Source organism: Acipenser ruthenus, chromosome 23, assembly GCF_902713425.1.
Source record: "Acipenser ruthenus chromosome 23, fAciRut3.2 maternal haplotype, whole genome shotgun sequence".
Lineage (NCBI taxonomy): Eukaryota > Metazoa > Chordata > Actinopteri > Acipenseriformes > Acipenseridae > Acipenser > Acipenser ruthenus.
In genome coordinates, this window is record NC_081211.1 from 3,977,195 (window position 1) to 4,005,080 (window position 27,886).

Consider the following 27,886-nt stretch of genomic DNA (forward strand, 5'->3'; position numbering starts at 1 on the left):
ACTAGCGTTGTCGAGGCGCATGTGCATGGTGGCCTAAAAGAATAAAAACGCATTTGGAAAACAAGTTGGAAATCGGTTGGTGTGTTGAACCTAATACTTTATTAATAATAATAATAATAATAATAATAATAATAATAATAATAATAATAATAATAATAATAATAATAATAATCATCATCATCAATTTTGAAAAGCAGCGCGACAATCATCAGAAACATCAAGATTATTATTATTTTATTTTCTACTATAGGAAATGAACATTGTAGGCTGTGTGGTCCAGTGGTGAGCGAAATGGGCTTCTAGCTAGCGGGTCACTGGTTCAAATCCCGGTTAAGCCCCTGCCTGTGCAAGTCATTTAATCTCCTTGTTGTAAGTGGCTGCAGCTGATGCATAGTTCACACACTTTGTAAATCGCCTTGGACAAATGCGTCTGCTAAATAAGCCAATAATATTATCATAAACAGATAAAAAATCTGGGACAGTTTGCACATTGTAAATTAACGTAAATACATCTCCTAAAACATGCGGTGCTGCATTGTCTTTGTGCTCATCATATGCGCAGGAGAAATGTGAGCCGTGAACTCCATTAAGTGTCTCAGTGTCCAGGGAAGAGATAAAAGTCTTTAAGGAGTGTTGCCCGTTCTCTGCATGGCAGCTGGGAGGGGAAATTAACAAACGAGCGCTGCACCTGAAAGAGAATGAGTTACATAAATATTCACAGAAAGTGTGAAAAGAGTTAGCACCTCAGTGAACAACATGTGATATACTTCAACACGATTCATTACAATTTATGCTATAGAGCGCTGCATGCAGGCGGACTCGGAGAGGCCAAGTTGATTATGGAGACTGCACTTCTCCCTCACCCCACAAGAGGGCGAGATATGCTCGCAAGAGACAGTAACTTGTGCCTTTGTAAGAAAGACTAATATGAATATATTAACACTATGGGGTCATCCTCGTTTAATATAACTTTTTAAAATTTATTTACGCACCTTTTTAAACAGATTCTCAATGTGGCAATTCCATGACTCTTTCCGAAATATATCAACCAACGTTTGAATAAATAAAGCTCCAGTCTTAGGGTTCCTGTAAGACTTATTTTCTGCAATAAATACAATGACGGTACATATACATTAGTGTTTGGCATAACTGTCATACTTTGCTTCAGAAATCAAGCTGTTAAGATTATTCATGAATGTTTAAAAAAAAAAAAAAAACCTTTTCAATGCATTAACTGGACTGTATTAAATGTGTAAGTGTTGAATTACCTGGGGTGGTGGAGCAGAAAAAGATCAGGTCACTTTCCCTGTGAAATTTGTTCAAAGGTCCATCTGTATCATATTCAGGTTGCTGGTGACAGTCTCCTTGCAAATTGGGGATCATTACATAGCCGTCATTTACTGCAATACATTGAAGAAGCTGGTTAACTGGGAGTGCTATACAAGAAACACATTGTATAGTAAATATTTCATTTTAGCTTGAAGAAATCTCTTTTTTTGCAAGCTATGCTTTCTGATAACGTTACACTTCCCTGGTCACACGGAGAGTGAAACTGTCTCCACCCCTTCGATGCCTTCTTTCCTGTCATTAACCAACCCGCTGAATCCCTTATTCACTAACAATCGTTCAGCCGACAACATGCTTTGACCCAGAAGACACTGCTGAGGTGAACTTGTGAAACAGTGAAAAGTATTTCACACGCTAGATGAAATAACCAAGGAAGTGCAACACAAACTAAAAGCAATGCTTTTGCAAACAGAGACATGTTGAACCGCAAGGCAGGAATAAGCTTTAGGCGTTGACGTTTAAATTTAGGCTATTAAACATACCTCCTCGACAAGCCTGTATGATGAAGATTTTGGGCTTTCCAACCAGATTCAAACTGCACTTATTGTTGAAGATCCTGCTAATTGTATTGATGGGGAGTATGTCCTGTGGGTCGTGTTCTTGGTCGTAATTTACTCCACATATCCCCTCTTCAGTGCCATGGGACATAAGGACAATAAAGGTGCTGTCTGAGGTCTTGTGTTCTACACGCCTAGAAAACTCTGTTAGTTTGGTTTCCATTTCCTGAAATTAATGAAAGAAACGTGACTCGTTGGGGTAGATTTAGCGGGCCCTATTCCCTATTTATATAAGTGCTCTTTAGCCCATACTTAAGGTTGCTGTTTGGCAAATCTTTATTACAAATACATTATTTATCTAAACACACAAAGTGTCCCAGGCAAAACGGTAAGCATAAATTATTATATTTCATACATGGATTCAGTCTACAAAAAACATATTAAATAGACAATTTAGGTTCAGGTTTAATAAAGTCTAAAGAGTAAGCAGGTTTAAATATTGTTAAAAGGTATTATATGAAGGTGGAATCCCTCTGCCATTGACTTTTACAGCTTCAAATTTTAATTTACAGTAACGTCACAGAGGTTCCCATTGACAGCACAGCACATCAGTTTGCTACAGAATGACTGATTAGGTTGAAGCAGGACATAACATAACTGACTTTTATTTTAAAATCTCGAAACTTAAAAAGAAAACACTTATAGTAGATATAGCTAGATGATGCATCAAGTGTAAGAGAATAACCTCCCATTCAAAACCTCAAATCGCCCCCTAGTTATCCCCTATACCTCAGCAGACAGATCAGCATGCCCCTCCACTTGGTAATCCAGAGCTTCTAGTAGTGTCTTCATCGCCTCATTATCCACGTCACTTCCCAAGCGCTTTTTTTGATATGTAAAGTTAATGTTGTTAATTATAAGTGCTAGACGGGTTCTGTTGGTTTTATTTCTGATGGGGTAAATCTGTAAAAATGAAAGACAAATATGGGCATTATTTTTATTCATCTGTATTACAACATTCCTAAATTAAAATCAATTACCCACATTATTGTTCTTATTAGTTTATTAGAAAGTTCCACACTTATTATGGTATAGATATAGTATCCAGTAATCAGTAAGTTCATTACTACTAAAATGTATATTAGGAGTATTGCCAGTAGTGTAGGAGTCTAGGAATATATGTAGATCAGTGGACCCTCAATTATTACAACTAATTATTAAGCATATGCACTAACAAGTCTTTCTATGTAACTGCTAAAGGTGGCCCCTCGAGAAATCTACTTGACTCTGTATCTCAGATCAGCCATGGTACAGTAACTGCTGATCAAAACAGACTAAAATTCATACAGTAATACTATGGTGTTCAAACATATGTTACCTCTCCAGCGTGACTTTCAAAGATGTTGCTGATAGTTTCGGGAGGGCAGAGTTTGACAAAGCAGTTGCTTTCTTCTCTGGGATAACCATCTCTTGTTGATTTAAACCCTATAAAATTGAAGCTTGACTCATAAACACATATTCCAGCGGTATATTGTTAATGCACGCCTACCAAACTTTGTACAGCACATACACAAGCTCGCCTCCTGGTATATGTAAGATGGGAAACTCCAACTGTTTGATTTTATTTGTGCTGCACATCATTTGGTAGGCCATATGTTTAATGTTTAATTTATTGTAAAACACTGTGTAATTTTTTTTTTTAAATTAGTAAACTTAAAACTACACAATGAAAAGGATGTAATTGCAAATTAGTTTTAACAGACATTATGAATTGACAGTGTCCAGCCAATAGGTTGCCAACAGAACCAACATTCCTGAAAGAACTGAATGTGTTTTTTATTGAGGAATGAAGCATCCCTCTTCAACAATTTAAACGCTTTGCAGACTTGTCACATGCCACTTTGGCTGCCCATAGTGGCCCTGCAACCTATTGACAGTGTTAAGGCGGGTGTGTTAATTAATTATTATTATTATTTAGACTACTGTACTATTGACAGTGAAAAAGCTTAAAAAACAATACCTGGTATGTCTAAGAAGAGTGAAGTGATCCATTTATACTTTGTTTGATACTCCTTTCCATAAACTTCTGCAAGTATCTGTAGGAACTGTAATGATTTTTTCTTATGACTAATCAGCTCTACCATTTGGCACATTTGTTTATTACGGGGATATTTGCTTGTCCTGAGCCAGTGGCACTCTGCTGGAGTAACCAGGTTTTTAGAACAGGCTTTTTCCAGAATTCTTGCAGGGTCCTCGGACAGCAAAACAACAAGTTCAGCTTTGTTTGCTTCAATGTATTCAAAGGCAAGTTTATCAATCTGTACGGGCTTGACATGTTGTCGTTTTCGGTCTGCTTTGTTGCCGCTGTAAACATATATACATAAATAAACAAACATTAAAAAGTGTCAATATCAACTGAAAAAAAACACACACAGCAATTCCTAGTTCCTAAACGATCTAGAAAAGCTGCATAGGTACTCGACTTTTTTTGAAGTCATCAAAATAATTCATAAATCTGTTAACTGCTCATTAGCTGAAGCTTTGAGAAAGGGGGCCATAATTAGTTAATAAGTTCATCAAACAATATCACAGTTAATTTATATTAAAACTTTAAAAAGCCACTCATAAAAATAACAATAAAAATGTAGTTTTACTTACAACTTTGACTTGCGTGCTGTAGATGCTTCTGCCATGTCCAATATACAGTAATGAGGAAATTAGTCTCATTTTTTACCTGGCACAGAGCATAGGTGGGGTTTCCCTTCAACACCAGCGTCAGGGCTTTCCCCATTTCCTTGTATGATGGAACTAAAGTACTGGTTGAAGGGCAACGTCTCTTCCAGTAAACTAAGGATAAAGGTGGGCTCTGGAGGCAGCCACCCAGCACTTAATACAGATTACATAGAACTCCTTGAAGACAGATCCAGCATATGTGTCCAAGCCTGTCATTAAAGTAGTACAGCAGTGATATGTCTGTATAGATATTTAAATGTCACTTTAATAATCATGTATTTCCTGAATTTGGAAAACAGACCCGTCACAAGTGTTATTGATTCATTTACAGTACTGTACTTTAAAATGATGATCTTCTGTATGTTTTATAAAGTGTTAAGTTTAAATAAAGAAATACATAAACAATAACAACAATAAACCTTACTGGAAAAGTGTACATTTAATACCCCAATAGACCTATTAGTCTGAGAATTCACCAATTAGTGTGATTAAGCATGCAAAAAAAAAAAAAAAAAAAAAAAAAAAAAAAAGCCCTCTGTCCTTCCTGTTGATGTCTGTAATATACAGTAAATGTTACAGTAGGTTTCGTGATGTTTTTTATAACCCCAATGTTTTTACAAGCGTGATTCACTCAAATGATGTAACAATGGCAAAGTTAAACAACACACAATTGGGAGTAACTTTTTTATTACAGTTATTACATTTTGTCTTTACTACTACTATTACTATTTTTAATCGTGTTTATATGTGCTTTAACACTAACGTTTGGGTGAAAAAATTGTTATACATAAATTATAAACCGGAACGTGTTAGCCTCCCCTAATCACTGGTTTCCAGAATTGTGTATTTGAACGGACTTGTTTTTATTCCGGAACCGGAAAATGCGTCGCTATTTATAGACATTGTTTGCTGCTGGCCCGTGGTGAATTTTTGAAAGAAAGTATTGTGTCATTTAACACACATTATTTATGATAGGAGAGTTTTGTAAAGAACAACAAGTTATTAGATAGCATCTCATAAAGATGGAGAAGGGGAGGCGGCGCCGAAACCTGGACCCTTCCCCCCCAACGCGAGAAACTAAGGTTAAAGTTAAACAGGAAAAACTGAGCCCGGCAAGGCCGCAGAAGCCCCGCCGCTCGAGTTCGGGATCAGACCGGAGCGGTGGGAGCCCTCCGCCACACAGGAGAAGAGGCAGCAGGTGGGGGGAATTCTTTAAGAAAACAGCTTGAAAACAGAGCGGCATTGTCTCTTTTTGTGTTGGATACCACATTGTTTTTACATGTTTTAGTTTAAGTTGCTATGGTGATTAGTGTTTACAAAACAATGCTATACCAGTAATCACATTTACAACATCCAATGAACGAAAAAGAAAATAGTTTCGATTAATGCAATGTAACGTCACGTTAAATAAAACGTGTGTCATACATTTGCAATGTGGACTTGTATTTCAAGCTTAGTTTTTTTTTTTTTTTTTTTACAGAAAGGAATTTAGATATAAAACTCGACTAGTTAGTTATATATATAATTTGTTTGAAAAGTCTCGTATCGAGGCATTCTAGCAGCCTACTGCTTCTGTTATGTAATTGCATAAATAGTTCTGTTCCGAGTAGCATTCATATTTGTGTTTTGTTTTATATCGGTCGCTGTGAAACCGCAGAGATTGTGTAGACTATTTTACGTTAAAAACATTTTTTTATAGATCACCTGCTAAAAGAAGAGAGAGGTCCCCTAGGCGAAGAGGGAGTAGGTCGCCTAGAAACAGGAGAAGCAAGAGTCCACGTAATGCCGACACCAACATAAAGCGGGTAATTCAGCCATTTGTTTATTAAAAATCAACAGCTTTTGCTGAAGAATTTCATCACTGGGGCATGCATCAGTTAAGTGAAAAGCTCTATTAGGCTTGTTTATAATAATAATAATAATAAGAAGAAGAAGAATGTCAAAATGCATCATTTCACAGAATATTCCTTGTATGTGTTCCTGGCAATATAATTATCCTAATATGTAGATTTACATGGTTTGTTTCAGGAACATGAAGATCACCATAGAGGGCATGATGAAAAGAGACACAGAGATCGTTATGATGTGCCAGATGACAGGCGAACCAGAGAAGAGCCCAGAGAGAGACATAGAGACAGAGGAGGGGAGCATGGAGACAGGCAAAACCGGGCAGGGGCAAGAGGGAGGGACAGGGATGCGCAGAATTTCCAACAGCAGCAGACTGAAAGGGAGCAGCATGATGAAAGGAGACGGGAGAATCGCAGAAGAGCCGACGTGATCAACAGTGATGTGGAAAACCAAGAATTCGGTGAAGGTGGGACTGAGGACAAGAATCAAGTGGCTAAAGAAAACCCCAATTTTGAACTGTCTGGGGCATTGGTGGAGGATACGAATACGTTCCGAGGAGTTGTGATCAAATACAACGAGCCACCTGAGGCCCGCATTCCTAAGAGGAGGTGGCGGCTCTACCCCTTTAAAAATGATGAACCCCTTCCAGTAATGTATGTTCATCGTCAGAGTGCCTATCTGATGGGGAGACAAAGAAAGATAGCGGACATACCCATTGACCACCCATCTTGCTCCAAGCAGCATGCTGTTTTTCAGTACAGGTGAATTTTAATTTCAGTTTCTGGGAGTGGTTTGTACTGCCCTTATTAATCTTATTTGTTTTCTACTAGGTAAAAGGTTTAGGCTAAGATTACTGCTGTGAAAGTGACACAATAACTAGTAGAATTGGGAGATTACACCTCATTTCTTGATCAAAGAAAGGTTTATAGTCGCACTTGCTGTTTCTATTCCCTTTTTTATTAGGTGTGTAATAAAGGTCTGTTTTTGTTGTCTTTACAGGCTCGTGGAGTTTACACGTTCTGATGGCACAGCTGGCAGGAAGGTAAAGCCTTACATCATAGACCTGGGTTCTGGTAATGGGACCTACCTGAACAACCAGCGTATTGAAGCCCAGCGCTACTATGAACTGAAAGAAAAGGACGTACTGAAATTTGGCTTCAGCAGCAGAGAATATGTCCTGTTACATGAATCTTCAGACACGGCCGAGGTTGACGCAAAGAAGGATGACGACGATGAAGAGGATGACGAAGGGCTTGATAAATAAATGTATTTAAGGTGTGCCAAATAGATGGACCTACTGACTGAGGAAAAGTTGATATCTAATTAATCATTGTCCTAACAGGACTACAGATTCCTAGGTCTCAGGACTTTTGTAATAGTGCTTTTGTAAATAACAGTGAAGCAGTATTCTTTGTAAAAGCCCCATTATATAAACCCTGTGTTTCTCCAAAATCCATTCAGACTCAAATATACTATCAATGTGAATTTTTCAGTTAGACAATTTTAAATAATCAGGTTCAATGGTTTGGAGTTCCATAGGGATTAATAAAAACCTTGAAGCTTTGTAACCACCAAATGATCTGAAGACAGTTGCCTCGGACCCTTTTATAAGAATTTATTTTTTATTTAGTAAAGAAAATCGGGTCTAGTAAAATAATCTACTATTCAACTTATTTGTTTCTTATACAAGTGTTTGTTTGTTTGTTTTGCAGGGGATGGGGGTGAGGTTATTTGTATAGCTGTATTACTAGCATCATACAGATGTATTTGTAGCTTTCTTATGTTTTTATACCGCCCCAATGCAGATTTTTTTTTCATCTGGCTCTGGAACATATTTCTCATGCTTTTTTTAAAAAAAAAGCCAGCCCTGTATAACAATTATATTTTACATCAATTTTTCTGTTTTTGTAGTGTAAATAAAAACAATGAAAAGCAAGGTGTTTTTGACAATACTGTTGCAACCTTTTTTGTACTGATATATACAATTTCAGTTTGTATGGTGTAACAAAAAGCACATTTAGATGTATAGTGTAAACAGGGGACTTGGTAATACATTTATGTACCCTTTTATATTTTTTATAATCATATCCAGTTAAGAGAAGCAGGGCAGTTGATGTTGCTTGTGAGGATTAAAAAAAAAAAAAAGTTATGTCAAACAAAATGATGATTTTACATTTTCTGTGTATTATATTAGTACACTTTTTTTTGCTGTAATGGTGTTGCAGAACTTATGGAGGTACTGTAAGTCATTTTTTTAGTTGAGATATTTACTAAAAGAAAAAGTATTAAAAAAAACAGTTTAATAAAAGTATTTGGTTTAGGCAGCAACAATACCTATATTGCAAAATGACAAGAATGTTGGTATATAAATACTGGTATAACTAGAAGTATCTATAATATATACAAATATATTTCATATGAACCTAAACTGATCTAATCTTTTTATAGTCCAGTTTCTTATGCTTTAATCCAAAAGAAAATTGGTTGCATATATCACAATGAATGGTCTACCCAATAGTACAGTGCCACATGCAATGGAAAAGTAAACATTTTGCCTTGTACAGAACAGTTTTTCTAGATTTATTTTTTTTCTGCCAGATGGCTTGCTGTTAATCAAACACAGTAAAAAGAAAGAAAATAAATATTTAAAAAAGGTTATTAAATATTCAAATGCAGTAATTGTTAAATAAAATGTATTACAATTTCCTTTATATGTATATTGATCAACAAATTGAGTTTGGGTAACCATAATATTAAAGATTTATACAAACTATAATCCAAATGACTAATATATATATATATATATATATATATATATATATATATATATATATATATATATTGCTGCTACAATCTAAAAAGCAATCTCCAATTGTTTCATAGAACAGTACAGAATTTGAATTTCTTGTAAGAGGCAACTAGGCAGGTGGCAGTAACGCTTTCTACTGCTTCAAAGTTACTCTTCAGATGTTACGTAAAGAGGCTCCATGCGATTTGAGCGCCCCTTGTGGACGTTTTACCCGCGACTCTGCTCGTCTGCCTGGGCGCCTTTTCGGTATTCCGCCCTTTCTTTCGCATCGTATTTTTTTTTTATTCTAAAGACAACATGGCGTTGCACCCCAAAGCGGCACCTCTGCAGATACCAGATACACGCAAAGAACTAACAGAGCTGGTCAAGAGGAAACAGGAGCTTGCGGTAAAGATAGTTTCATTTTTTTACGTCACGATATATGAGTGGACGAGTGTTTTAACCATAAGCTTCCACCCAGGGATTTACATTTTATTCGCAGACAGTGCAATGTGTCGCTTCAAATATATTTGTGGAGTTCAGTTTGGTGAATAGGAGCTGTATCTTGTGCGTGCAGCCTGTACTAAAGGCTGGGGTAAGCCGGTGATAAGTTCTAGGAAAGCCCGCTCCAAGCCTGGATGTGTAGGCCGTTTGTGGAGATGCTGTTGTTTATGTTTTTGATCCATGGCACGACTCAAACGTGTGGCTAAATTATTTATTTATTTATTTATTTTAATTGTAAATATTTAGTTTAATAACTTACAATGGCATTATAATTCATTGTTTTATGTTTAATCATGTTTTCTATTTTTAAGTAATTATAAAAAGCGGTTCGGTCTGCTACGATCACGCTGCAGCAACCTTTCCTAATGTGAAGCATACGATGTTTTCACTACGAGAAATGTGCTCCCTTTTCCCCTTTGCAATATTTATTAACTCGTTTATTTAGCCTTACTGATGACTAGATTTACTAAAACGACTTGATAAGGATTTCTAGTTGCATTCAGAGATGTATCTAAACGGGATGCCGTGACAGCATCACTGTGCGCTGACACGTCTCTTGTTTCTTGTGTATACATTTTTTCAATGGAAGACAAGAAAATACTACCAGGCCATTTTTTATTTAGAGTACATTCATGTGATGGAGTTGTACTAGAGCACGTTGGCTTCAAATAAATACGGTTGCGTTCATTGTTGAAAGGGATGCTTGTCGTATAAATACAAAATGCAAATATCTTTCTTTCTTTCTTTCTTTCTTTCTGGCGTTGTGATTTCGTGTAAATGCACTAACCGTAAACAAACATGAGATGGCAGTGTTTCGCCGCTGTAGGTGGCAGACTCCAAAACTCCTTCATGTTTTAGCTGGAGGATCCTGCATTTAAAACCATTAACTCAAATTTGCTGTTGCACTTCTTAACATATAGTTTTATGTATATGCAGGAAACGTTGGCAAACTTGGAAAGACAAATCTATGCATTTGAAGGGAGTTACCTGGAAGATACCCAGATGTATGGGAACATCATCAGGGGATGGGATCGGTACCTGACAAACCAAAAGTAAGCATACAAGGATTATGAATGAGGAACTGTGATGAGGAAACTTGCATCCCTACAGTTAAAACCACCTCTGCAGAGTCATACTCCTTCTACTGTATTGTGAGGATGTGTACAATACCGTTTGTGTTTTAAAAATGTCATTTCTGCAGTTAAAGTAATGGGAGGATTCACTAAATGCTTCCATTGTGACAGGTCTTGTTTGCCAATTAACATTCAACATTTACGTTATAGGAACTGCAACAGTAAAAACGACAGAAGAAACAGAAAATTTAAAGAAGCAGAGCGGCTCTTCAGCAAGTCATCTGTTACTTCAGTAGCTGTGAGTTAAAATTTTAACTGGTGTCGGATTCTTGCGTTTCATATTGATTCATTTCTTGCACTGGTTGATAAATAGGGACCCTTATGTTTTAAAGCTATAATTAGGGGGCTGTACAATACAGTTGAGTGTTGTTTTGATATCTAAGTATTTCTAATGCTTTATTTAAATAAGTTGCAATGAATCTTTAGTAATACTCTTATTTTCTTTTAGGCCGTCAGTACTTTAGGAGGCATACAAGACCAGCTGATTGAAAAACGTAAGTATCTCAGGTGAAGCTTGAAAATCATATTTTACTATAAAACTGAACATGACGATGTGATACTGCAGCCTTAATATTAAATAGCCAAGATCACAACCAAGGCTTTATAAATCTACCTTTTCAGACATCTCTCTCTCTCTCTCTCTCACAATCTCTCTCTCGCAACCTTGTTGCAAGTCCCTTTAGCCTGTCGCCACACTATTGATTCCTAAACTTTTTTTCTTTTTTTTTAGGTGAACCAGGAAGTGGGACAGAAAGTGAAAATTCCCCAGACTTTCAGAACCAGGAGAATGAGCCGAGCCAGGAGGACACAGAAGACTTGGATGGATCTCTACAAGCTATGAAACCACAGAAAGCTGCTTCATCCTCATCCGGCAGTCATCACGGCAGCCATAAGAAAAGAAAGAACAAAAACCGGCATAGGTATACCTCGTGATATTATCTCCTGCGGTCTTACTAGAATCCATTTTCAGCTGGCATCTGGGTATTTAAAACGATCAGTACTTTTATGTGATTTTGGGTATTAATAGAAAGAAAAGGATCAGTAAAATGGGAACATCACATACAATATTAATTTGACATACAATTGAAAATGTGTTTGTGCCGAAATGTGTCTTTATCCTGTAGTCTTAATGTTTGAGAATCAGCCGTGGTATCATGAAATCAAAACCTTAACAGATCGTTACTGTTTGATAGTCAACTGGTGACTTATAATTGAGCATCTCTTAAGGAAGATGTAATTCAAAATCCTGCCTGTATACAAGGTGGATAATGCAGTATAAAAATGTTGTGTATTGTTCCACATTATATCATCACCAGTGATCAAGATAAAGGTATACTAGGTTTGCAGCATAGTTTTTTTTTACATACAGTTAATGGCATGCATTTCTAAACTTTTTCTACAAAAGCAATATTTACCAGTTAATATAATCAAATAACTAGTGTGTTAATGTATCCTGCTTTCTTCCTTCCTAATGCTGCCTTTCAGCCCATCTGACATGTTTGATTATGACTTTGAGTAAGTGTTGACATTTTAATGAGTATTTGTGCTTTGTTTCTGGTGTGTAGATAGTAGTATTGTCCACCCCTCTTTATTTTGTTGATATTTAAATACATACATTTATATTCAGAGTATGTTCAAAAGCATGCTCCTCTGTTCAGACATTAGCAGAGGTGAGTAGCTGACTGCTTTTTGGTGAAGTTATAAGTAAAAATAATTACTGTAAAGACATAAATATTTGCTACCCAAAATATTTGGCGAATCATACCCATAAAACCTATTTTGCTCCAGAAATGTTGGCGACCTGTTGCAATATACAACTGTATGTATTGTTAGCAGTTTGTTTTTATACACGAAAAACACATAATAAAAGGCTTGCAAATGTATGGCTTTACAGTACTTGATGAAGTAGCACTGTATAATGATTGAAGCAATATTTATACCACCTGAACCTTTAAAGATCTGTCTCTGTTCAGTCAGAGGTCCAAGTTGCACATGTTTGCAGGTTGGTATGATATGGCATATTTCATAGCAAAGATTTTTAGAAAGGCAAGTTTTAGTTACATTCTAAGAATTCCCACCCTGTATAGAATTATGATTGATATTCATGTATAACAAACCTAGCATACATTTCTACCTGCAAGTGTGAATGCTTCCATTTCCAAGAGAGAAGGTGATATATTGGGCTTGTTTGCTTAACTTTTGCAGAGCTGCAACAATATTCAGAATCTTGGTTTCAGGGTTCATGCATGAGTTTAGTATTTTTACATTGGAGTTGGTTTGACCTTCATAAAAATGTAGTGGAAACTAAATAATGCACTGGAGCAAAAGTTTAGGAAACCTGTTCCATTCACTAACCTTTTCATGCCATTCTGTTTTTCTAACCCACGTTAGCATGATGAATTATGTACCCTTTGCCTTTGAATACAGCACAGTTAAAATCACTATTTAAAATATAGGCACTTTGAGAGATTATGTTTTTGGGCAATTGAAAAAAAAAAAATCATCCTCCAACAGAATTACTGTAAACTAACATTTGGTACTGTTTAACATCTAGTACAAATTTGCTTTTATCTCTGGAATGCGCCACATTTTATAAGAAAATAAAATGAGCACATGCCTAGCATTTTACTACTGGCCTTTTTAAATGGTTAAAATATGTTTTTCTTTGATTTGTGCTTTGAGTAACAGCTGCTGTAAACAAATGGTTACTTAGAAAAATGCTTATCTGAGGATTTTTTTTTTTTGTGTTTACACCACTATATATTTCTGTACAAACAATATACATAAAGAATAAAAACAGTGCTTTTTTTAACGACAAGGGTCTTTATAAAGCACATTCTTTACAATTGGGTTCCTTTTGTATTTATTAATTTACCAATAATAGGCACCATTTTTCTTATCATACCTTTTGCTTAATGGTTGTAAAAGTAGCTTTCAAATAAGACCGACAACTAGTCAGTCAGTTACTGTTAAGTGGTGCATTGTTTCTAGACCTGGTTTGAGACTGTGTCTGTGTAATTTTCACAGTAATGAAACATGTATTTGCCAAGATGGTGTAAGCCCTGAATAAAAAATATCTTCAGTTGCAAACTGTTGCCAGTGCAAATAGGTTGGTTGTACAGGTTTGTCAGTGCAGTGTGTAACAGTTCTTTCCTAAACCTTCTGGGTGTTTCAAGAGGAAACGTGTTTGGATTGGTTTTAACCAGTGAAAATCTGAAAAGATTGAATCAGAGTTAAATAAAAATATTCTCCTTTAAGTATCTAATTTACTCCAAACAGTACATAATGTTTGCATTTAGCGATGTGGTACATTTTCAAACTCGCAGAAGGTAGTTCTTTAAACCACTTTACTCTTCATGGTATGCTTAGGAGTATTTAACATGTGCAATATTCTACTTCATACTCCTTGAAACTCTAAACTTATGCAACTTCTTTTTTTCGTTTTAAGGATCGATTTGAAGATGAACAAGAAGCCAAGAGCCGTAAGTAATGCAAAATACAATCTTAACAACAAAGTTAGCTAGTTGTGCCGTAAGTCATGGTGGTAACTACTTAGAACACAGATTTACCACTATATCAATTGAATAAATCCTGGTATGTGAAGGATCTGATCACAGCAGGAGAATTAGCTCAGTGGTAGATGCACAGTATGACATAATGATAGCTTTTTTTCTCTCTCTCGCAGGAATATTAAAGGATTTGATCCCAGTGAAATGTTGCAGGAAGCTGGACCTAGAGTGTGCGACCTGTTGCAAGGCAGGAATCCGCGGGTGCCAGGTGTGGCAAGCAGGACAATTCAATTCTCTGTTGTACAATATTGTGGAAAAAGTTTTGCCCTTCCCCTCACTTTCCCTACTACTTTTTACCATGACCTCCACCAGGCTTTGAGTATCTTTCTGCATTGAGTGCATTATGCATACAGCATCAAACTTTGTCTATGTATAGTTTATTTTATAGCATATTGGACAAAGCAGATTCCTGTGGTGTTACTTGCCAGATCTATTGAGCGTTCTCTGTGTACCAACGAGATTCTCTTTGTGAGAAACTTCATTGCATGGATTAGCTGACTCTGGGCAGCAACATTTTGTTGTACTTGTTGCTGCTGTTAATGTCTAGCTGTTCACCATTATCCGCCACATTTTGTCACCATAGGCCACAAAAGATCTTTAGATATGTATATTTAATTTTGTTGTGATTTGAGAAATATTACAATATCAGTAGATGCAACAACATTTTTTTTTTTGTAATTTCTTTTTCTTTTTTTTTTTTACTGAAAGTTTACCATTTCTACAAAACTAAATTAAAATGTGAAACGTGGTTACCCTCTTGTCTGGTGATTTTTTTTCTATCCTGTAAATATTTGCTGTTTTGCAGTTTACAACTAGATCTAAAAGGCAGTTTTGTAGTATTTGAATCCATATTGGAAACAGTAATATCTTAGATTGCTATAACTGATCATGCACAGTATATGTCAATTCAGATGAATGTGAACGATGTAGGCAAAGTTAAACAATGTATTAAAAAATAAATAAATTGGGTACTTGAAGTAGCTCTATTTTATCTAATCTACAGCAACCCTGTAGTGTAGATTGGGCAGTACCTTAACCAGTCACAAGAGTGTGCTACAGGATATATATATACTGTATTGTTACCACGTTAGTATTGTCCTACGCTTTCCTAATGTCCGAATAAATAAAAAGAAATGCAGGTTCTGCAATTTTGCTGGGATCCAACAGAGGGCAGTAGCATGGCAGGCAGTAGAGGTGGTTATACATCTCATGCTGTTTTGTCGCCATACAACACACACTGGCTGAAGAAAAAAAGTTTATGCATTACTTTTAACTTTATATTCAAGGTTACTCAATCTTAGGTAGTGGTTAAAATATTGAGAGAAGGTCAGTACTTGTATATACCCAATACATCTGACTAGTATAATGCTTTGGAAAATTCCATAATCTAGCTCAACATTTAAAGAAACCACATTCTTGGTACCTGTAGCAGGTATTAGGATCATGTCTGATACCACATTCTATAAAGTCCTATGTGCACCAAAGGGATCTTAAAGTTCCGGTCTGTTGAGCAGGCAGTAAAGCTACAGTGATGGCAGGTTAAAAGAACGTCAGCAGAGTCCAAGTGAAAATAAAGACAGGAAAAGGGAGTTTGGACCTGTCATTTTTCTCCTTTTAAGTGAGAAATGGTTATACCTTTTAAATGCACTTTCTGGTTCCTTGATAACAGTGACTGAATAAATGCTTGTGATTAACCCTAAGTTGACTCTTAGATTCCAGGTTTGCCATTGAAAAAGTTTTAAACCTCACAGATCTGGCATATTTGTGCAATAATGCATTCTTGCTGTGTTTACGTAAGCGAATCACCAATCTGCTTTTTTGAATCATTGTGTTTTTTGGCACAGTATTTTTGTGGTTTATGATTCACGTTATAAATTACATGAACAGGTGGGCTTTCTAGTACCACACCAGATGTGTACCATTATAGCCTCGTCTAGTGATCTTAAATGTATTCATTTATTGTATTAGCAATCTTCCATGCACCTTTTCACAGATTAATTCATTTTAATTATCGTTAACATACCATAAAGCCATTATCAAGATATGGATTCCACCAGGTTCTTGTCTATTGAATTAGTTATGACTATCATTACAACTTTTGGTTTGTGAACACCGGGGGTTTCCCTAAAAAAATACACATTTAGATGTTGTATTCTGTACTGCCTTTATATTATTAGCCTTATTGTGTAGGTCTTTAACCACACCAGCATGTTAACTTATGGACAAGCTTTGTTACAAGTTTGTGCATATTCTTTTAAAGTGACACCCAGTTGATGTTAGGCTTGGAAATGATGGGTCTTTAAATAAAGTATGCCTTTCTCTAGTAAAGGTTATCATTGTTACCAGTACTGTACCTCTTGTATCAACACTGAGTCATGCGTTGGCATCAGTTGATTTCTGTGTAGTGTCGTGTCTTGGATTTGATGTGATCTGGGGTCAGTTGAAAGGCTTGCCAGCCACTTAAAACGCAAGCAGTTCAAATACTGTAAGAAAGCCTGATGTGATCAAAAGCACTCCGGTAAAGATGGGATCTTTCTTATTGAGTTGGGTTAGTCAAAACAAAGTGTTGTGTGAGTCATTTTAATAGTGTTGATGTATTTGATGTGTTGTCAGCTTAGGCTCGAGACAGTTTGTATACAATCATTCCTTGTATCAGAAACATTCTACTGCTAACATTCCTTGGTTCAAATAAACACAGGTGGATAATCAGGGTTAATGGTTGACTCAAACAGAAGTATCTTAATTTGTTTTGAGATTTTCCTAATATTATGAAGATGTATGTGATATGTGATGACCATACGTTATACTAATGGACAGTGTTTTGTGATGCACTGCAGTTACAGAGTCTCTCTCCGGACGGTGAGATGAGATTAAAAGCTCTATAACCACGATTGCAGAAGAGCCCGGGTCCTTTTGCGTAGTGGTTAAGACGCTCGCTTGTGGTGTGCGATAATATGAAAGCCGTCGGGGATGTAAGTAAACAAATTAATTTATTGCTGTATGAATTACATCTGGTTTATTGCGTATTTGAGACTTTGTTAGTTTGTGCCAGCAATGCATTCAACTTTCATGCAAGTATTGTAAGGTTGACTTAACATTGATATAATTTCCTTTAAAAAAAAAAAAAGTTTTTTAAGGGAGTTAAGGGAGCGTACCTCAGAATTTGGAAAACGATTTGCTTTGTTTTGATTTGAAGTCCTGATCTACAGCCAATGTAATCAACACAGTTTCCACTGATGTTGATTGTTTTAAGTGTGGTTCAAGCAGAAGTCACATGAGGCAAGGCATTTCGTCAGATCTCATTGATTGACCAGGGTTGAAAACCACTGCTGCAGAACAAGGGTGTCCAATCACAGTCCTGGAGGGCCATTCCACTCCAGGTTTAACAGGTACAATTAGATAACTACTTCAGGGTCTGCATGGAGGTTTTAGAACGGGGTTGGAACAAAGACCCGGAGTGAAAGGGTCATCTTTGGTCACCCCTGCTTGAGAGCTTGCCAAACTCTAATGTCAAGCAATTGGCTTGGCAGTGAGATCAGAGGATGCCCACTGATCTTCAGAGCTGTTGGGGGAAGTTACTGTGATGAGGCACCATAAAAATGGGGGCAAAAGAGTTATGCCGCCTTAATTTAAGTAATACAAATGTTATTAAAAAGACTAAAAACACCCAGTTAGATGCCCCATATCCTAATTAAACCCTAACCAGCTGCTCTCTGTAATTAACTGACTTGATTAGAAGCCAGTGGTTGAGACCCTTCCCCACTAGATGGACAATCCTGTTGAGTCTGGATGTTTTTGTTCTAACCAATTCCTTTAATAGTCCTAAAGCAGGGGTCTCCAATCCTGGTCCTGGAAGACCAGTGTCCCTCCTGGTTTTTGTTCCAACTGTACCCTAAATTAAATAATTTGACCAATTAAGCATCTAATAAGCACTTAATTGGTCCAATTAAGTAATTTAGGGTACAGTTGGAACAAAAACCAGGAGGGACACCGGCCCTACAGGACCAGGATTGGAGACCCCTGTCCTAAAGTATCGAATCAATTCATTCTACTTATTAAACCTTGAATGGAACAACACTTTTTACCACTGCTCTAGAATTCAAAAAAAACCTACAGCACATAACAAAAGAAAGCACTGAAGGGAAGGTTGAATGGACGGTTTCTTAGCCCTGTGGATTTAAAGGGTTAATTCTCTCACACAATTGAAAGATCTGCTTACACTTTCAGTGTGTACATCTATAATGAATTATCAAAAAAGAAATAAATGGAAATGCGTAGTTTATGATTACATTAGCAAACCGACTCTGGGCCCAGCTGGTAAAAATACATGTGCATCAGTTCCTGCAGTGGATGCACTGCAATGAAAACCCTGGCCTGGAAGTAATTTGAATATATTGCTGTTGGCATCAAATTATTTCTAATTGTGTTCGACCATATGCTTTGGGTTTTATGTTTTGAGGTTACTGTTTCAATGCGTTTTTAATGAAACTTTAAAATGCTGGTGCCACCGCGAGGTCGACGCTGTAATGAAATGTGAAGTTCAGGTCAATAGGATGTAGGCCTCCTCTTAGTTTTCAGTCTCATCCTGTATTTAATATACAATACTGTAAACATGAGGAAATCAAAAAACAACAGACCGTTGCTGAAAATGAACTGGTGCTGAAAAGATACTTCTGTACATAAGACCCATTGCCAAAACATTGGTCTGTTGAACTATTCGATTTTTTTAAAACCATGTATTACAATCTTTAAATAACTCCTGACAAAGAACCAAACAACTAAGTAATATAATATCCACTCTGTTTGGGCACTCGGATTGTTTGTATCAAAATGCTTCAAATTACTTCACTGTCCCCTTCCCTTTTTATCATGTTTGCAATTATTGAATACTTATTATTGCAATTATTATTTATTTCTTAGCAGACACCCTTATCCAGAGCAACTTACAATTGTTACAAGATATCACATTATTTTTACATACAATTACCCATTTATACAGTTGAGTTTTTACTGGAGCAATCTAGGTAATGTACCTTGCTCAAGGGTACAGCAGCAGTGTCCCCACCGGGGATTGAACCCATGACCCTCCGGTCAAGAGTCCAGAGCCCTAACCACTACTTTAGTCTGTGTTTAAGTGGCTCCCCTAGACGTGGTCTAGATCTGCCAGTGTCTTTATATTAGTGAGCACCAGGGTTATATCTTACAGGAAGTGCCAGTACTATCTGAATGGCTTAGCAGGGTTTATTTAACCTAGTGTAGTACCGGATATGATGTTTTAAAATAGAAATGCGCGTTTGCTATAAAATAAACTGCATGGAAGATTCAGGGAATTATTTTGTTAGCTATAATCACTTCAGGTGTTTTATAATAATCACCATGTATATACAGTGCCTTGCGAAAGTATTCGGCCCCCTTGAACTTTGCGACCTTTTGCCACATTTCAGGCTTCAAACATAAAGATATGAAACTGTAATTTTTTGTGAAGAATTAACAACAAGTGGGACACAATCATGAAGTGGAACGAAATTTATTGGATATTTCAAACTTTTTTAACAAATAAAAAACTGAAAAATTGGGCGTGCAAAATTATTCAGCCCCCTTAAGTTAATACTTTGTAGCGCCACCTTTTGCTGCGATTACAGCTGTAAGTCGCTTGGGGTATGTCTCTATCAGTTTTGCACATCGAGAGACTGAAATTTTTGCCCATTCCTCCTTGCAAAACAGCTCGAGCTCAGTGAGGTTGGATGGAGAGCATTTGTGAACAGCAGTTTTCAGTTCTTTCCACAGATTCTCGATTGGATTCAGGTCTGGACTTTGACTTGGCCATTCTAACACCTGGATATGTTTATTTGTGAACCATTCCATTGTAGATTTTGCTTTATGTTTTGGATCATTGTCTTGTTGGAAGACAAATCTCCGTCCCAGTCTCAGGTCTTTTGCAGACTCCATCAGGTTTTCTTCCAGAATGGTCCTGTATTTGGCTCCATCCATCTTCCCATCAATTTTAACCATCTTCCCTGTCCCTGCTGAAGAAAAGCAGGCCCAAACCATGATGCTGCCACCACCATGTTTGACAGTGGGGATGGTGTGTTCAGGGTGATGAGCTGTGTTGCTTTTACGCCAAACATAACGTTTTGCATTGTTGCCAAAAAGTTTGATTTTGGTTTCATCTGACCAGAGCACCTTCTTCCACATGTTTGGTGTGTCTCCCAGGTGGCTTGTGGCAAACTGTAAACGATACTTTTTATGGATATCTTTAAGAAATGGCTTTCTTCTTGCCACTCTTCCATAAAGGCCAGATTTGTGCAGTATACGACTGATTGTTGTCCTATGGACAGAGTCTCCCACCTCAGCTGTAGATCTCTGCAGTTCATCCAGAGTGATCATGGGCCTCTTGGCTGCATCTCTGATCAGTCTTCTCCTTGTATGAGCTGAAAGTTTAGAGGGACGGCCAGGTCTTGGTAGATTTGCAGTGGTCTGATACTCCTTCCATTTCAATATTATCGCTTGCACAGTGCTCCTTGGGATGTTTAAAGCTTGGGAAATCTTTTTGTATCCAAATCCGGCTTCAAACTTCTCCACAACAGTATCTCGGACCTGCCTGGTGTGTTCCTTGTTCTTCATGATGCTCTCTGCGCTTTAAACGGACCTCTGAGACTATCACAGTGCAGGTGCATTTATACGGAGACTTGATTACACACAGGTGGATTCTATTTATCATCATTAGTCATTTAGGTCAACATTGGATCATTCAGAGAGCCTCACTGAACTTCTGGAGAGAGTTGCTGCACTGAAAGTAAAGGGGCTGAATAATTTTGCACGCCCAATTTTTCAGTTTTTTATTTGTTAAAAAAGTTTGACATATCCAATAAATTTCGTTCCACTTCATGATTGTGTCCCACTTGTTGTTGATTCTTCACAAAAAATTACAGTTTCATATCTTTATGTTTGAAGCCTGAAATGTGGCAAAAGGTCGCAAAGTTCAAGGGGGCCGAATACTTTCGCAAGGCACTGTATCTGTATAGTTGCATTTACTCACCTTTTCTGACAGTGATTTGTGAGCGCAGTGATTTTATGAGCGCAGCCCCTGCATTCTACATGGAGACATTTGTCTCGTTCCAGTTGTATTGCACTTCTTATTACTGGGTTGCACAGCTAGTAAGGCTAAACTAACAGCTGTATATCTTTGCTAGCCCCATAGTGTTATTCTCTTAATGTGTCAATAACTAACTGTTTAATGCAGAAAAAAGTGGTATCAAATTTGACATTCTCTGATATTTATGAAAACTACTATTTGCTGGCGGGCAACACATCGAATTGATTTGTATTTTAACTTGAGCCGAGCCTCTGTGTTTGTTATGGTCTTGAGCCAACAACACGTTTCTTAAGTTTGTTTTAAATGATCTAGTGTCTCACACCTGGAGCTTTGGTTCATCATCTTGGCTGACACTCTAGTGTCGAAAGTCTTATGGTGCAGCTGACACTGCACTAAGCACTGCTTGTACAAACCGGTGTGATTGAGCTCTGCATTGATACAACTGTGGCCCCCATTTAGTAAGCAGTACTGAAATAAAATGTTCAAGTAGCAGTAAAAGAAACAAAAATAAAATAGTGAATTTAGGGGATGATATCTCTGGGTTTAGCCTTTAAGAGTCATTTTTTTCAGTATCATAAGTATGTGGGCCAAACAGAGTTGAGAAGTCACATTGTGACATGATTTGAACAGAACGAGAAAGGCTGTTCAGTCCTGGCACTTGGGACACTCAAAGCAGGTTCAAAGTCAGGTAAATGCAGACTTAGAAAAAAACAAGTGGGACTCATCAAGTGCGTACACAGACAACTTCAATTCTGATAACAAACGTGGTTTGATTTCTTCTGTTTTGGCAGTACTAGGTAATTCAAGTGTAATAAGTACAAACATATGTTAAAAAACTATTTATAAAACATCTCCCATACTAAACTGGTTATCTTCAGGAACATGCACGTGTTTTGCAGTGTGACCACTAGTTTTATTTGATGTATGTGACTGATATTGCCCATCATAGACTGGAAACACTATACACTGAATCAACAATACCTCCTAGTGGTATTGACAGACAGAAATGTCAAACAAGCCCCATGTGGATCAGCCCTTATTAACGATTATTGCTTCAAACCAAAAAAAAAAATTTCAGTTACAAAAAAAGTAGGAATTATCAAGTACATGCAAAGATGAATAATCCTGGGATACTCTTTGGCTTATTTATGTTTAGAGCTTCTTACAGCACTGGGGAATCACCTTGGATTCAACCACCTCTCTGTGGTTATCCCAGGATTAACCTTACATTCTTTTTTTTAAATGTTCAATTCTAGATACCCAGTTTATTCCAGCGGGGCATCGGTTAACCTAATCAACTCTTAAGTCTAAATCTGGTTTCTCTCATCACTTGCTGCTGTTGAAAATACTAGATTTTCTATATGTGTCAGCAGTGTATATTCAAAATTAGACTGTGAGTGAACCCAGCCCCTATTGAGCTCTGGCCGTGTGTACTACAGATTTACATTCCTTTACTTGCATCCCTATGAGTGTACAAAAGAAGCCCTTTGCTAGCACACAGTTAGCCTCAAGGTTGTGTCAAGCTCTTTCATGAATGATCCCACTGTTTTGGCTGTTACAGATTTACCCAGTAAACCATTCCAAGCATGTATTGCATTCTGCATTACAAACGTGTCACCATTGCCAGTCTTCTGTATGTTATTCTGAGTTTAGAACTTGGGTGAACCTTATCTACACTATTTAAAATGTTAGCGTGAATCCCATTTTAGGCGGGTGACATGCAGTATTGGGTATACCATTCAATAGAGCTTTGTTAACCAGGCAATTCATTTATAACCCCAACCCAAGCCTCAACCCTAGCCGTAATATAATGAATATTAACAGTTAATGCAGGGGCAGAGAACTGTAATAAAGAAAAAAGGATCACATGGATGTGCAACTGCACATTTCTTGAAGTTCATTTACATAACAAACAGTCAATATATACAGTATGCAATAGGGATATGTAACCATATGAAATTACAAGATATCAGTATTCTTCTGAAATGCATTCCAATATCATACCATGCCTTTTATTGTTTCCCCAGATTGTCTTTTTCTTGGAACCATTCTTGGGCTTCACCTCAATGAATTGTTTAGTCCAAAAAACTACAGTCTTCAGCCAGCAATGGGTGCTGATTCCTAGTTTGAAGTGATGTATCTCAAAAATGTGTCTCAGAAATGCCTGGGGTTAAGCAGTAGAGAAGCATAGGTTCCCTGGCAGGTGGTGTTCTAGCCTCCCGTAAGCAAGGTTTTTTGTTTTTTTTAATGTAATGAGGTGTTTGTTGTCACATGTTCTGGCTTTACATGTCTAGACTGAAGTCTTCATTCCTGCTTTCTTCACCTCCACAACCATGAAGAGCTAAAGAGAGTTTGACCCGGTGAGTTCTGTACAAGTGGAGGGAGTGTACACATTGGCAGATGACTGAGCCTCTAGGAAGAAACCACACAGTTTATCATTCTGTGTCTTCACTGTAAATGCCGAGCTGTACATGGTGTGTGGATGACTTAGTCCTAGTTCTAATCTATATATACTGTAAATAAATACATAAATAAATATAGAAATAGCCTTGAACCAGAAGATGGGATTATCTCCTACAACACAGACAAAAATGAATTATTTACAATAGAAGCCTCGTGCTACATTCTTATTTTTTCCTAAGTAGGCCCACTTGTGCATTTTTGTTAATTTTAAGGTCATTTTTCATCCTTTTTTTCTGTGAGCGCCATCTTTAAACAATATAGAGGCCTGCAGCTGGCCGACACCCACTGTCAAGCCAGCTCCTGGGTGTAAAGAGGCAATAGGCTTGGCTGTGGGGTCAGGGGACACCCACTGACCTACACTTCTCCTGAGCTGCTGTGGGGGTTCCTGCAGTGACTGACATTCAGAAAAATGGGAGAGAAAAAACAGGGATAAAATAATTGGGCACCACTTTTTTCAAAATAGAAAATATAGAAGCAACAGAACGGAACCATGTATGATGGATCATGAAAAGGTAATGGCAAAAAAATAAAGCTATCCTTTAAAACTCTTTTCCGAAGGAGGGCTGTAACTTTACAATCTTCTCCTTCGGGTGAATCAGCAGAAACATCTGGAGCTCATTAATAACCACTGAACTGGACAGACTGCGTCATATTCTTATTATTCGGGTGAAACAGGAGAACAACCGGATGATATGTGTGCTTCTGGCCCATGGCTAAAACAAGAGAGGAACATTTCATGATAACTGTAACATTTTCCTGTATCATTATACATATCTTGCAACTGAAGCAGGGGTTTTGTTTGGAATTGCTGTGTGGGTTTTTCATTGCTAAAACTATGCCAACAATGTCAAGCTTGTCTTGATAAAACATGTCAGTGATCACTGGTTAGCACTCTGTTAAGATCTACTATAAGTTCAAATTCCATTTTTGATTATCATACACAATGATTGTGCAACGACAGTGATTGTCCACTAGGTGGCTTCAAGCACTACTAAGGTAAATAATAACACACTAAAAGAGAGCTGCAATCAACCACAATATTCAGATTTTTTGGCATATTCCTACTTGTGGTTGTATCATTGCATTTTGTCCACTGGGAAATATTTTAAATAAGTACTTTCCTTGCTCTCTTTACCAATCCTTCCACATTTCCACTTGACTTCAAAAACCCTCTCAGTTAATCACACAGACATCTTACTCATTCGTTAGTTAGAAAATTAAAGAATACAAAAACATTTTTTCTGTCAATGTTGCTTGTTAATCTGGCAAAGGCTGTTTGGCAATGCTGTAGTCTTTTTCCAAAGACTAAACCCAGAAGTTAGTTTGCCTGTAGATTTCAGTAAGTGTGAGTAATCTTTATGGGACTGCAAGCCAGTTCCCTACTCTAGACTTTGTCAACATTATAGACAAACACCACACCATTATGTATCTATTAGAGCAAGGGTTATGGACATGATTCAGTACATTCCGAAGTGTTTGCACAACAAAGAAAGTACTAGAAAGCAATTTAACTTATTCTGTAGGGCATGGCCGCATCTTAAATCCATCCAGTTTAATTGCATTGCAAATTTAAAAAGAAAAGAAAAAAACTTTTTGTGTGGTGCAGTATTGTTTTTTCACAAACAAGCAAGTGCATTTCAAAAATCAGAATCATTTCACTTACACAACCTTTTTTGTGTTCACTTAACCCATGTTCAGGTCTCAACACACCAGAGGAGTACTTCTGAAAATGTGCTTTTCAGATGATATAAAAATAAAAAGCTTATAAACACTGTTTTTGACCTTGTAGAAAAAAAGTAAACACAGAAAAGGGGAATAAACACATACAGGAGATTAGCAACCCTTTATATAATTGGTCTAAAACACAAGCATTTGTGTACAGAGTAGCTTGCAGGGACTCAATCGCTTAAAAGATGAAAATGGAAAAAATAAATACAAATAAAAATAACAATCACCCAACATGGGTGAGCGCATTTTCAGCGTTGTTGAACCAAAAGCTGTTAACCAGTCGATCAAGCACTAGAGTGCTTTTAGTGAAAGAAATAGTAGGCGTTTGGTTGGCAGGTGCTTCCACAAATCCAGACTGTACAAATTACTTCAGATTTTCACCCCAAACTCCCCTGAAGGGACTAGAATCATGGAATGGTCATGTTTCACTGCAGAAAGCTCTTTAAACATCTCGTTAACATCAAACCATTGTCTTCCTGGCTCCCAGTGCTGGCCGTACATGTAATTGACAGTGCTATGGCAGTTTTTTTTTTTAATTGAACCCTCCTGCCCATGGCATCTGGGGAGCGTTGACAGCGCCACGTTTTTCATGTGGCACTGTTTCCATCCTCAGGTCTTTTGCACTTTGTTAAATTTTTGTCCTTAAAAGACCTAAATGCCTGATGCCTAAGAAGAGTTGGATATCATCCAAAGCACATTCAATTGAGGAATACAACACCAAGTATGGGCAAAGGAATAAATCAATATTATATTAGCCTCTTGTTGTTGTTTTAATGCTAGGGCAGTGACGCAAACAGGCCCGTACGTGTGTGTGTGTGTGTGTGTGTGTGTGTGTGTGTGTGTGTGTGTGCGTGTTTGTTTATTTGGATTTGAATTATTAATTCAGATGGAAGTTTCCATTGAAATTGCCTTTTCAAAGTTCACTTTGAGTCAACTAAAAGAACAAGGCAAATAAAAAGCAGATATATGTGTATATATTGTGTCCCCAGGGATCTGACTTAATCCCAGAAATATGTTTCTGCAGCTATGAGATACCCAACAAAACATTTTCGCACTAAGTTGATTGAAAGAAAATTAAACATGTGTTTCTTTTAAGTGTATAATTCCCCCTCACCCCCCAACCCACCCCTGTGAGTGTTTATAGTAAACCAGGTGGTTATGTTTACAGAAAATGATGATACACACTAGCTGAGAACCAGATTCTGAAGAGCACTTGATTGTGATGGAGTCAAGTGGGACATCACAGAATGTAGATGTGTTCTGTTGTTGCCATACTGTAGACGCAGACCAAGCTTGATCCACAGGACTTCCATTTTATATACATAAGCCAGTGTACAATCAAACCTTTCTAATGCGAAAACAAGAATGATGTTTTATTGCAGTATTCCCAAGCCCTGTCTGTCATAAACTTGCATACCACACAGCTCTTTCTTATGTGTGTTGAGCTCAGATATTTCTGCAGCGTATGAACTTCTGTCCTTTGACTGGATCTTTTCAACAATATACAGTCAACGGAAAAGCGTGATTTACGACTTTTTACCACTTTAGTATTTGATGACGGTTGTATAATTGATGTTAAATGTTCTTATTGTAAAAGGCTTGTATATGAAATTGTGTCACTTGATAAAATACGTAAGCATTTCCAGGATATTTTTTTCAGAATAGAATTTCCTCTGTTATATATATATCTCATTTAAATGGCTTTGTTTAGAGGCTTTCATAGACATATTTGTTTCAACTGTTTGTATTACCGAATATACATTATCACTTTGTGTTGTCTTTTGCTTTCTCATGTTACTGGTTAGACCCTTGTTTTATGTAATACGCTTTTCATCTGTCGGCACTTATTTTTCATTCTGAACGTTTCTAAACTAGAAATATACACCTCGCTTTTTGTGCAACCCTTTTCCTTTTCACTGCTGTAAAGTCAAGTTACAGCAATGAACCGGTGAACTGTGTAAAGTGCAACAGATTCTGTCATTTACTGTGCACCAGCAACTCATTTTCTTCTGTCTAGCGATTCATGCTGGGCTTCCTCAGGCAAGCCGCCAGTGTTGTTTTACAATGAATGAAAATTGGATATGGGCTGTTCACTGTAATGCCTTCACTACACCTGTTGCATTTACTTCTCACAGTACCAGTATCTTTTTTTATGAGGTAGAATATGATTTAAACGGCTA

General features: G+C 37.2%; 3 protein-coding genes across 5 annotated transcripts; 2 read left to right on the plus strand and 1 right to left on the minus strand.

The window, feature by feature from the left end:
* Positions 1–121: 121 nt before the first annotated feature.
* On the minus strand, positions 122–4,754 carry LOC117413658 (caspase-13-like). Its single transcript, XM_058997506.1, has 8 exons — positions 4,503–4,754; positions 3,865–4,208; positions 3,223–3,329; positions 2,634–2,807; positions 1,830–2,070; positions 1,269–1,400; positions 993–1,102; positions 122–688 (listed from the first exon to the last, which is right to left on the minus strand). The coding sequence occupies exons 1-8, from the start codon at positions 4,535–4,537 to the stop codon at positions 596–598; spliced, it is 1,236 nt and encodes a 411-aa protein (XP_058853489.1). The 5' UTR covers positions 4,538–4,754; the 3' UTR covers positions 122–595.
* Positions 4,755–5,403: 649 nt separating this feature from the next.
* Positions 5,404–8,375, plus strand: LOC117413881 (smad nuclear-interacting protein 1-like). Its single transcript, XM_058997507.1, has 4 exons — positions 5,404–5,775; positions 6,277–6,382; positions 6,606–7,186; positions 7,425–8,375. Exons 1-4 carry the CDS (start codon positions 5,600–5,602, stop codon positions 7,687–7,689), a joined length of 1,128 nt encoding a protein of 375 aa, XP_058853490.1. The 5' UTR covers positions 5,404–5,599; the 3' UTR covers positions 7,690–8,375.
* Positions 8,376–9,390: 1,015 nt separating this feature from the next.
* LOC117413812 (chromatin modification-related protein MEAF6) lies at positions 9,391–15,168 on the plus strand. 3 transcript variants are annotated; one of them, XM_058997508.1, is made up of 8 exons: positions 9,391–9,621; positions 10,654–10,769; positions 11,001–11,088; positions 11,299–11,344; positions 11,581–11,770; positions 12,336–12,365; positions 14,299–14,332; positions 14,536–15,168. In XM_058997508.1, the coding sequence occupies exons 1-8, from the start codon at positions 9,532–9,534 to the stop codon at positions 14,542–14,544; spliced, it is 603 nt and encodes a 200-aa protein (XP_058853491.1). In that variant the 5' UTR covers positions 9,391–9,531; the 3' UTR covers positions 14,545–15,168. The 3 variants fall into 3 exon arrangements, with proteins under 3 accessions (XP_058853491.1, XP_058853492.1, XP_058853493.1); XM_058997510.1 differs by lacking the exon at positions 9,391–9,621 and adding an exon at positions 9,701–9,808; XM_058997509.1 differs by lacking the exon at positions 12,336–12,365 and having other exon boundaries at positions 9,392–9,621.
* The last annotated feature ends 12,718 nt before the right edge of the window (positions 15,169–27,886 follow it).